Genomic DNA, 11510 nt, shown 5'->3' on the forward strand with positions numbered 1-11510 from the left:
GGGAGAAAATGAATGGCCAAAAAGTCAAAGTAAAATTCTTTAGAAAGATAAGAAAACACCTTAAATTCTATGTTTATTATTTTCATTCATTCATAAATTCATTTTTTTTCTGAATGAATTCTTTGTGTCTTTCACTGTTCTGTATTATTTTGTTTTGTTTTGTTTGTCGTAAATGATTAACCCCCTGGAAAAAAAAAGAAGATTCACTTTTGACTTTTTTTTTTTTTGGTTTTGGTTTTAGTTTTCCCATGAATTTCTCAATCAATTTTCAAAACCTTAACATTCAAAAAAAAAGAAAATTAGCTCAAACCAATTTTGATTTGCAAATGTTGTTTTCTTGTATACCAAAACATAAGTAGGTATTGTGTGTATATGTAAAATTTTTTTTTTGTTTGTTTGAAATCAATCAGATGGAAATTGAAATGGAAAATAAGAAGTTGAATATAAAAAAGCAGAAGGTATATTTGAATTTTTTTTCTTTGGTTTAAATGAAAAAAAATTATTTTGATCTTTTAATTCGTTAAATATATTTTGTTGTTGTTGTTGTTTTCATTAAACGAATTGCCATTTATGTATGCTGTGTTTTTTTTTCTTGATCGATTTGAATTGAATCGTTTAAGATTTTTAAAATTAAATTTTTTTTATATAAATAAAATCAAGGTTGAATTAAAAAACGATCGATCGTGCAAGCTTTCGATTTATAGGGTTTTTTTTCTCTCAATGTTCACGCACAAACATGGCTTTTTGTTTACATGAACAAATGGCGTGACATTTTACACATTTTTATTTGCCTATTTCACCTTTCAACGCTAAAACCCATCTGTAACACATAAGCGTTTAACGATTTTTTTTCTTTTGGTTTTGAAATTATGTTCATGTTGAATAGAATGGATGTAGAATGAAATAAATAGAAACATGACCAAGGATTTTCCGTTGTAATGTGATAGCCATATTGATATACAGATTGATGATAGATATAGGGCAGAAAACAAACTTGCGTAGCAGGAAACTTTTTGCAGGAAAGCTAGCTAAATTTGTCTATACTGTTTTATATTATGTATCCAAAAAAAAATCATTCAGATTTGAATTGAAAGAAAAAAAACCACTTAACAAATGTTGATGAAAACAAAACAAAAAAAAATGAAATGAATGAAATACTTTTTGACAGCTATACACGTTTCGAATGAAAAAAAACTGGTGATCGGAAAACATTATCAATGTATGGATAGAATCAAAACAAAAAAAAATGCGTGCTAATGATAAATCATTGATCGATTTGATTGATAAAGATGTGATGGTTCATACAACAACAAAAAAACTACTGATTATGATGATTGTGTAATTATACGGGAACGGGGGAGAAAAAAATTCCCAAATATTAACAAATTGTATGGAATTGCTAAAATTCAAACGATTGTCATTATCATTGTTCTCTTTGGATCGAATCAAAAACACCACAACATATTTATAACTTTTCTTTTTTGCCTTATATTTTTCCTTTCGAATGAATTTTGACAACAACAACAACAACAAAAAAAAATCTCCCTTGGATTTGATTCATCATTATATGATCAAACAAATAAAACGTTTAGATCAAAGATTTGCAGAAAAAATGCAAAAACTGATCGATAACAATCATTATGATGATTTAACAGCAACAACAAAAGTTTTTTTTTGCCTTTCTTTTATTTCCATCATCAACATCATCACCAAATTCATTAAAATTTTTGGTTCAATTTCTCGATCTAATTGTGTTGTTGTTGATTATTCTGGCACTAAGCTATGTTTTAAAAAAAAGGACAAATTTGTAAAGTAGTGATCATATAATGTTGATCCACACAAATCATCATCATCATTACCGTTGATTATCCAGCCAAAAAATTTCAAAGGGCATATGTTTCGGATATATATCACACACACACACACACTTATCAAAAACAACACTTTTACAGACTTTTGCAATGAAATACACACACTATTACGATTACACAACAGACACTTAAAATACAACACACAAAACAACATATCTGATTCAACATAAACACTAACACACATTTGTAAATAATTTTCTACTTCATTCAATTTGTAATTTCTTCTATATTTTCCCTTATAATATTAAATAAAATTTTGGAGTTACGCTCCTTTAAAAAAAAAAAAAAAACACACACACACACACACCGAGATGTGTGATAATAATTTCAATATCGGTGATATAAAATGAATGAGTCAAGTTCTATTATCCATCAAATTTTTTTGTTTTGTTTTGTTTTTTTTGATTCATTTTATCCTCGATACATATTCATCAAAAAAACTAAAAAAACGTGTCAATCATCATTTATATATATATGAAAATTTGATCTTCTTGTTCAAGTATATCGATTCATTTCATCTATTATTGCGTTTATAATCAGAAAAAAAAAGAAATCTACGCAAGCTATAATATAGCTTGCGCGATATGGTTTTCAAAAAACGAAAAAAAAATATCACATATCACAATTGGTGTTGTTGTCACATATATTTTGGCTACCGAAAAAAAAATTGATCCAGAAACAAATTATTATCGCCTCTTCCCACTCTATTTACACCTCTCTCTCTCTTGTGATCAATATATAGGGAATCAACGAAAAAAATGGAATGAGAAATTCGCACCACATACACCAATCCAGAAAAAAAATACAATAATCACTGTGTTGTTAGAATAGAATTTATTAAAAAAAATTGAAATATCATAATCTGGAGTGTGTGTGTGTGTTTGCACACTCTCTTTCAAACATATCAACAATCAAACTAAATATTTTGAACAAAAAAAAAGTATTGAATCGAATCACAGTGAAAAAGAAGAAGAAAAAAAATGTTTCATGATCAATTCAATAAGAGCCTATCATATTCAGCAATTTTGTGAGGGGAGAGAATGTTGAATATATGAATTTTCAAATGGTGTGAATTGCGATTATATTTTCTGTTTCTTTTTTTTGTTGAAGCAATTATAGCGAGTGAAAGTTGACTATGAAGATCAATTGATTGATATCAATGATGATGATGATGATGATGAAAATTAGTTTCAATAAAATCGTTGCTTTACCCCCTCCATTGATTTTGGATTGTTATTATTCAAAATTGATTGGTCGGTGTTTTAGATGAATATCATCATCATCATCAGTAATAGTTTTTTTTACATTTTCGGCGGGAGGATTTATTTCCATTTTTTTTTCAATTTTGCTTTGAACAAAACTGTTGAAACACACACACACACACATGGACCTATTCAATTGAATTCAATATGTATGTTTTGCTCGGATATAATTTGTTTGTATTTTTGTTTCGTTTTACTAACCAGAAACACTTATTTTTTTTTTTCTTTTTGTTCAAAAGCGTTTTTTTTGTCACCTTTTTTTCAAAACAACGTCATTCAATTCAATTCACAATTCATATATTCAAAAGTGTCAATTTGTCATCAAATTATATCGGTTATTGTTTGCACAAAATATGTGTTTGTGTGTGCGTTTGACAAACTAAGAGACCGACAATGATGACTATATATATCAATTATTATTATTAATTCCGATCAATCAATCAATCAATCAAAATTGTTTTTTTTTGAAATGATTGACAAACTCTGAAATAATTTACATTTTCTTTATTTAGACAATATAATCTTTTATTTACAATTTGTAAAAAAAAATAATAATAATAACGGCAAAAGAATTTAATTGATTTTTATTATTTTTTTCGTTTTTTTTTCAATCCATTGTTATCGATAAACGTTGATCGTTTGATGATGTAGCAACTACTGTATTATTATCTTTATCTAATTCGGATTTATTTTTGGTTGTATTAATTTGAGAAGCAGCAGCGGCTGCCGCAGCAGCAGCTGCAGCTGCCGCAGCCGTAAACCAAGGAAAATTTTGAAACAATAATTTTGTTGTCGTTGTTTGATCATCATTATGATCATTATGATCATTATCAATATTATCATCATTATTATTATTGATTAAATCATTTGATTGATTCGATTTTAATATTGATTTTGGATTTATCATTGGCGGTGGTGGTGTTGTTTCCAATGTTGTTGTTATTGTTGATGATGATGATGTTGATTGTTGTTGTTGTTGTTGTGATGTTATAACCGGTAGTATTGATGATTTTGATGTATTAATTGTCGATGTTGTTGTTGTTCTTGCCGGTAATGTTGACGATAATGGTAACAATGTTGATGATGATGGTGGTGGCGGTGGTAACGTAAATGCAGCTGCCGTATATGAATGTGGATGATATAGATTTTGAAAATAATTATTTGCAGATGATAATAATGGTGGTAATGATGTTGATGATTGTAGTTGTGGTAATGGAGGTGGATAAAGAAAATTATTATGTAAAATTGTTGATCTTTGAGCTGGAGTGGATGTCGTTGTTGATGTTGATGTCGATGAATGATTGGCCATTGAAAATGGATGATGATGATAAAATAATGGATGACCATGACCACCAGAAAGATGACGATTTTGATATAAATTAAATAGAAAATGATCTAAATTTGTATTCAATGAGGATTGTGATTGTGGTAGAATCATTGTTGATGATGATGATGTTGAAGGAAATTCTGTTGTTGATTTTGTTGTCATACGATTTGCGAATGTATCGAACAAAAGACGATGATAATAATTCGATATACTATTATAGTAATGATCCGAATTAATCGATGATTGATAATGATGATGATTATTTGTTGTTGTAGCGGTTGTGTTCGTTGTTGTCGTCGTATTGTTCGTTTCGATAGTATTCTTTGATAATGGTGATGATGATGAAGATCTTGATGATAATGATGATGATGATGATGAGGATGAGGAAGGTGATGCAGATGACAATGATGATGATGATCCAAGATGTAAAATATTTTTCTCATGTTTAATACCATTATTTTTGGATGTTGAATGTTTGTTAGTTTTGCAATTTACTTTGATAATCGTTGGAGATCGTTTTGTTGAACAAAACAATTGTTTATCATTTGTCAAATGATGTTTTATTGATTTTCTTCCACGTTGATTTTTTCGTTTTGGTTTATTATTATCACCATTATCATTATCATCATTATCATTATTGTTTATATTTTCATCATCCGTATCATCATTATTAACAATTGAAATAATTTCATTTTTTATTTCCGATTCTTTATGATTTGGTGATTGTTGTTGATCATTATTATGACTGGGATTTCGATTATTCATAGTAGCAGCTGCTGAAAATCGTATATAATCCGATGGATCAAATGTTGTTTTAATATTTGGCTGATGATGATGATGATGATGAGGTAATGATGATGAATGATTATTAACGCTATAATTAGGAATTAAAGGAAAAAATGATGATGATGCAGATGATGATGATGATGATTGTAATGATGGTGGACCAAATGCAGATGCGGACGCAGATGATTGAAATGGAAATGTTGTTGTTGTTGTTGTTGCTGGTGCGACCACTGTTGTCGATGATGATTGTGGATATGGAAATGTTGATGTTGTTGAATGTGAAAACGGATGATGATGATGATGATGATGACCAGCATATGCAGCAGCAGCTAATGCTGCTGCTGCAGCATAACTTGATGTTTGTGCTGCACACATGTTCAATGCAACTTGTCGCCGTAATGTTGAATTTCGTGGACCACGTTCTTCTTGTACAGCATCTTTATTCATTCCTTCACGAAGACATTTTTTCAAACGACATGCACGACATTGATTACGATGTGTTTTATCTACCAAACATCGATTGGCTGAAGAACCACGTGCTTTACATATATATTGACGATTACGACGTATCGATCGCTGTTTTAATTTTTTGTTAATCAAAAAAAAAGAACAATTAATTTAATTTAAAATTGAAAAATTCTATAAGTTTATTGAGAAAAAAGTTTCAAAAAAAAAAACAAACGAAATTTACTTTGAAAAAACCTGCACAACCATCACAAGCAAATATTCCATAATGTTTTCCTGATGAATAATCATGACAAACTTTACATGGAATATTTAATAATATTCGACCGGATGTTGCTGAATTTTGTTGTTGTGCAGCCATTAATAATGATGAAGAATTATTATTGTTACCAATAATAATTGGTGATCTAGAACGTGAATCAATGGAACAAGAATCTAAATCCATTTTTAATGATAATGATGATGATGACGATGATAATGAATCAATATCGAATTTGATAAATGTCATGTGAATTTTATTTTTGAAAAATTTACAAATTTAAAAGATTCAATTTTAAATGATCATCTCGTAAAAGTTGTGATGACAAATGTCCTAAGTAGCGGGTACGTTTGTGTTGTCAGTATCTCTGTATAAGTGACTGATGACTGAATGACTGACTGTTTGACGATTTTACTTTTTGGCTTTTTTTCATTTACTTTTTCCCTTTTTTTGTTGTTGTTGTTGTTGCTTTGTTCTTCAGTTTAAATTGTTTTTTTTTTGGCTTGTTGTTTAGTAAAGCCCATACAAATAAAAACCTAGGGCCCCCATTTATTTTCATTATTCTAAAGCTAACCATATTTATCCGTATAGCGTTTATAGCCGCGATCCACCAAAAAGCAAAAAAAAATTTTGATTGAAATCATTTTATTCAATTCAATTCAATTGAACATAATGGTGGTGTGTTTTCATTAATATCGCAAACAAAATGGTATAATAACATTTGACTAAAAACTAAACCATATTGTATGGTATGTAACACTGTCACCCTATGTAGTTAGTTTGTATGTGAAACCCTCATGTCACAACTTTTTTGTTTTTGGTGACATTTGCCGCACCTAAAAATTGATACGTACCACACACACACACTTATGAATTTCGTCCGCCCCTTGATAAATTTGACTGTCTGTTTTATAGTTCTACCCGATCTAGTCAAGCTAGGGGTTTGGTTCAAATACGGATTTTTCTTTTTTGAGAACCATAGATGGTCACAATTTTTTTGTCGCAAAACAAAATCAGTTGGTCAAAACGTTTTTTTACACATTTTATTATTATCATGAAAATTTTAAATCTGTCATTGAATTGTTTTTTGTTTTCAATTATTAAAACAAAGAGTAAAAAAACAAATCAGAATGATATCAGTGAATTTTTATTTATTTATCTTTACGTGAATCGGATGATTTCTGTAAGTAAGAAAAAAAATTTATTAATATTATATTTGGATACTTTGAGATTTTGAAATGTTTTTTATTCATACCTCATAACGTGCCAATTTTTCGGCCATTTCATCGAATGCTTTATTTGTATTAACCGATTGTCGTTCCATTGCTTTTAGATCTGTTTGTGCTTTTTTCAATTTTTTCTCTAATTCTTCAATTGTTTCTTTCAATGCAGCATTTTCCTTTTCCAATGGAATCTGATCATTTTTATCACCCGATAATGAACTTTTTGATGAAGATGTTGAAGCGGATAATGTTTGGCTAGCCAATTCAGCTGCATTACGTGCTTGACGTATCGATGCTTCAGAATCGGCTTTCAATTGTGCCATTTCACCTAACAATCGTATCAAACGTTTTATGATGAATACACAGAGTAATGCAAAACCAGATATATAAAAATTTCGTTGTCCACGAAATACACGCATCTGGTCTTCATAGAAAGCTGATGATCCAACATACATACGATCATTTGTATTCAATTTACTTGAATATTTGTGAAATTCACGAACGGATTCTATAATAAGTTATGGAAGAAAAAATTGTTTGATAATTTTCAAATTTACAAAAAAATAAAAGCTAGAAAATTACCAACGAAAAACAAGAGCAAAACACCGATAAATGCAACAAGATAAAGATTGGATTGCGCCGCCACTGCCTTCATAAAACGTGATTGAAAAAATGAACGCCAACTAATAGAGAATTAGGAAATTAATCAAAGAAAATATAAAATATAATTACAAATAACTTACAATCGTGGTCTAATGATTGACAATAACATTAAAACGATCAAGGCAATTTCTATGTAAAGAAATGTGGCAATCAATGTCCATTGAAGTGACATGGTTAATGATAATTATGGATTTCTTGCGGTTCCAAAGATAGAGTGAAATTTGTTAGAAATTTTATTTTCTTGTTATTCTGATAGGTTCAATAGTACCAAAACTTGCTAATGATTGATTGAAAATGTTGTGAAAAAATATGATGCCATGTAATTTTGATTAAAACAAGATAAATAAATAAAAACTTACAGACAAAATAGAAAATTTTAAGTATCTGGGAATATGAGATTCTAATCGGATTTTCTTATTTTCAATGTAAAACTTTAATATTCGAATCCGGTATGGATGTGTGTTTTCCTTGTTTGTTTTTGATAGATGATAAATAGTGGAAAAAGAGCAGAAAAAATAGTGGAGAAAAGAGTCAGTGATGAAATGATGACGATCATTCAATCAAGAAAATGTTGTTGTTGTTTGGCAAAAAGCCCAAATCAATTTTCGATATGATGAGGATAATGATGTTTGTTCGAAATTTTTTTTTTGTTAAACACATAAAACAATGCTTCTATCATTGTAACAATGTTTATGAAAAACAAATTCTTTTTTCAATCATAAATGCGTAGTCAGAATGTAATTCGTAATGATATATTAACCCGAAAAAATCCAATTTCCAGTGTTGACAAATATCTATTGTGACCAGAACATTATTTGGATTATACGTTTTGTACTAACGTATATCATGTTTGTAGTAGTAGTGGTAGTAATCGAATCAACGTTGTTTTTTTCTTTTTTTCGTTCGTAAAAAAATTCTTGTTTACATTTTTGTTCATTTTACATCTATTTATTTCTAAGAAAATTTTGATTTTTTCATAAATAATGAAATGATTAGATACATGATTGATTTGTTTTTGAATAGAATCAACACAAAAAACAATAACAAAAATTAATCATGCAAAAAATCGATACACGTCATACGTATCAACAAATGATACAACAACATCAAACGGCTGCACAGAATTTTCAGCCAACAAATCAATTAATATTAGCATCCGGTGGTTATGATAATACTATTCGTATGTGGAATGTTGATAAAGGTTTTTGTGATAAATTTATACAGAATACGGATAATTCACATGTAAATGCATTAGCTATAACGCCCAATCGTGAGCTATTAGCATCGGCTGGTTTTCAGCATATTCGTTTATATGATGTTCAATCGAATGCGAATACACCGTTGATTAATTTTGAAGGTATTTCTAAGTAAGTCAATCATATCAATATGTTATATCATTTTATTTGGTCGCTAATTTGTTTTGTGTTTGGTTTTGTTGAAAGGAATGTCTCAAGCATTGGATTTAGTCCAAGCACTACATTTATGTATACGGGTGGTGAAGATTTTTATGCACGTATATGGGATACACGTTCACGAAGATTAACATGTCAAAGACATTGTGGCCTAAAGACACCGATCAATTCATTGTTTTTACATCCAAACGAAATTGAAATCTATATAGCTGATCAAAGTGGTTCGATTTGGATATGGAATCTACAAAATGATCAATTACAACGTTTATTTGTTACTAATGATGGTTTTATTCAACATATTGCCTATGATAAAGAATGTCGATTATTGGCGGCTATCGATACATTAGGTAAATGTTATATATTTCGTAATACAAGTTTTCTTCCACCAGAAATGCTTGAAGAAAAAAATGGTGAAATGACCGCTAGTGGTTATCTACATCGTAGGCTTATATTTCAAGCACATGATAAATATGGTCTTAAATGCTGTTTTTCACCCGATTCAACATTATTGGCAACAACATCGGCCGATACTACTGTAAAATTTTGGCGTACATCCGATCTATCAATTGTAAATTCAACAAATACCATTCAAATCGATGATCCATCAGAGACTAAAGCAAATCAAAAACCTAAATCACAAACAAATGCAGGTGCATATGAACATTTTTTGCGTTGTAAAGATCTATGGCGAAATACCGATGATGCGGCTGCTGGTGATCCGGCTGCTTTAGCAATGTTAGGCGCACCATTTCTTGCAAGATTATTTCCATGGAAAAAGATTCAACCACAAAAACCACCACGTTGTTATCTGAAACGACGTCGTCATAATCATTCATGTGATGCAAGTAATCGAAATACATGTTGTAAATATGTAAACAATAATCATAATGGTGGTCGATCAAGTGTTAATGGATGTGCACGTTGTTCTACTTTGACCAATGGTTATCGTAATCGATCGATTAACAGTTTTAATATATTACAATCTGCATTGAATGATTCAAAACAATTCGATAAAAATGACCGTAATAGTTCTCAACAACAACAGCAACATGATCATCATCACCACCATCATCATCATTTTCATCATTCACAATTCAATGGAAATAATTTATATCAATCAGTTTATACCAAATATTTGGATAATAATTATAATGAATTGTATAATAAATTGGAAGGTCTTAGTTTACAAAATGGTGGTCAAACAACACATAATAACGATATATTTACATTGGAACAACAAGAAGATGAAGAATTTTTACGTATAATTAAAGAATTAAAACTAGTCGATAGTGATTTTGATGATGATGATGATGAATCAGATGATGAAAATGATAATCTACAAACTGAAAATGGACATATTAATTCGATTGAAATTAAAACCTCGGATGATGATGATGATGATGATGATTTAGATGATGGTATTGGTGATATTGTTCAACCGATAACAATTGAAAATAATAAAAAAAATTATATTGGAAGAATGAAGAAAAAATCATTAACAAATTCACAACAACAACAACAACAGAATGTTGATTGTTGTTGTTCATGTGATTGTTTCAAAAGAGATAAAAATAATGGTCTAAATTTGCCAAATTTTCTAAATAATGATAATAATTTTAATGATAATGATCAATATGAAAATGGTGGTGGTGAATTATATGATAATAATGAACGAACAGCAGTGAAGAAAAAACAGAAAAATGAATGGTCATTAACTGAACAGATAACACCATTTCAGATGCTTAAACGAACGAATCAAAGATGGGTTTGGGATCTTGCATTTTCAGCTGATTCACAATATGTTTTCACTGGTATGTGTGCTTTGAATATCAATAGATTTATTTTTTTAATTGAAACTTTTTTTCCTAGCATCATCCGATCATTATGTACGATTATGGTCAGTTTATAGTGGTCAAATGACACGAGAATTTAGTGGCCATCAAAAAGCTGTTACTGCATTAGCATTTTCCGATGTTTTTGTTGAATGAAAATGAAAATGATTACATTTCAAAACAAATCAAATCAAATATCAAACAAATTATTTTACAACAATTATTTTCAACACAATGAATAATAACCTCGTTTATATTTTCAATGATAGTTTCATAATAAAAAAATTTTTCTTTAAAATCAATTTTTTTGCTATTAATACTTTTTTCGTGATGGTTTTTAAAAAAATTTGTTTAAAATAATTATCGGAAAAAAAACTAAATGAAAACAAAAAAATCTAAAATAAATTTCA

General features: G+C 29.2%; 3 protein-coding genes across 3 annotated transcripts; 1 reads left to right on the plus strand and 2 right to left on the minus strand.

Moving 5' to 3' along the window:
• Positions 1-3622: 3622 nt before the first annotated feature.
• LOC113789677 (uncharacterized) lies at positions 3623-6854 on the minus strand. Its single transcript, XM_027339246.2, has 2 exons — positions 5938-6854; positions 3623-5822 (listed from the first exon to the last, which is right to left on the minus strand). The coding sequence occupies exons 1-2, from the start codon at positions 6217-6219 to the stop codon at positions 3741-3743; spliced, it is 2364 nt and encodes a 787-aa protein (XP_027195047.2). The 5' UTR covers positions 6220-6854; the 3' UTR covers positions 3623-3740.
• Positions 6855-6987: 133 nt separating this feature from the next.
• On the minus strand, positions 6988-8420 carry LOC113789572 (B-cell receptor-associated protein 31). Its single transcript, XM_027339127.2, has 5 exons — positions 8216-8420; positions 7937-8133; positions 7776-7876; positions 7226-7701; positions 6988-7151 (listed from the first exon to the last, which is right to left on the minus strand). Exons 2-5 carry the CDS (start codon positions 8026-8028, stop codon positions 7122-7124), a joined length of 699 nt encoding a protein of 232 aa, XP_027194928.1. The 5' UTR covers positions 8029-8133; positions 8216-8420; the 3' UTR covers positions 6988-7121.
• Positions 8421-8734: 314 nt separating this feature from the next.
• Positions 8735-11402, plus strand: Lst8 (MTOR associated protein, LST8). Its single transcript, XM_075823491.1, has 3 exons — positions 8735-9223; positions 9299-11079; positions 11138-11402. The coding sequence occupies exons 1-3, from the start codon at positions 8913-8915 to the stop codon at positions 11254-11256; spliced, it is 2211 nt and encodes a 736-aa protein (XP_075679606.1). The 5' UTR covers positions 8735-8912; the 3' UTR covers positions 11257-11402.
• The last annotated feature ends 108 nt before the right edge of the window (positions 11403-11510 follow it).

This window comes from Dermatophagoides pteronyssinus, unplaced genomic scaffold (assembly GCF_027571235.1).
Source record: "Dermatophagoides pteronyssinus isolate colony J.1.1.1.1 unplaced genomic scaffold, Derpt_VIB-CSIC_2022.12 sq0030, whole genome shotgun sequence".
In the NCBI taxonomy this organism is placed as follows: domain Eukaryota; kingdom Metazoa; phylum Arthropoda; class Arachnida; order Sarcoptiformes; family Pyroglyphidae; genus Dermatophagoides; species Dermatophagoides pteronyssinus.

Excerpts from the sequence above, each read along its gene's own strand:
- LOC113789677 (XM_027339246.2), bottom strand. The coding sequence starts at position 6,219 with ATGACATTTATCAAATTCGATATTGATTCATTATCATCGTCATCATCA. Across the intron at positions 5,823-5,937 it reads GTTGTGCAGGTTTTTTCAAA|CGATCGATACGTCGTAATCG; the intron begins GTAAATTTCGTT and ends AAATTAAAACAG.
- LOC113789572 (XM_027339127.2), bottom strand. The coding sequence starts at position 8,028 with ATGTCACTTCAATGGACATTGATTGCCACATTTCTTTACATAGAAATT. Across the intron at positions 7,877-7,936 it reads TCAATCATTAGACCACGATT|TTGGCGTTCATTTTTTCAAT; the intron begins GTAAGTTATTTG and ends ATTCTCTATTAG. Across the intron at positions 7,152-7,225 it reads AAAAATTGGCACGTTATGAG|AAATCATCCGATTCACGTAA; the intron begins GTATGAATAAAA and ends TCTTACTTACAG.
- Lst8 (XM_075823491.1), top strand. The coding sequence starts at position 8,913 with ATGCAAAAAATCGATACACGTCATACGTATCAACAAATGATACAACAA. Across the intron at positions 9,224-9,298 it reads AATTTTGAAGGTATTTCTAA|GAATGTCTCAAGCATTGGAT; the intron begins GTAAGTCAATCA and ends TTTTGTTGAAAG. Across the intron at positions 11,080-11,137 it reads TTCACAATATGTTTTCACTG|CATCATCCGATCATTATGTA; the intron begins GTATGTGTGCTT and ends TTTTTTTCCTAG.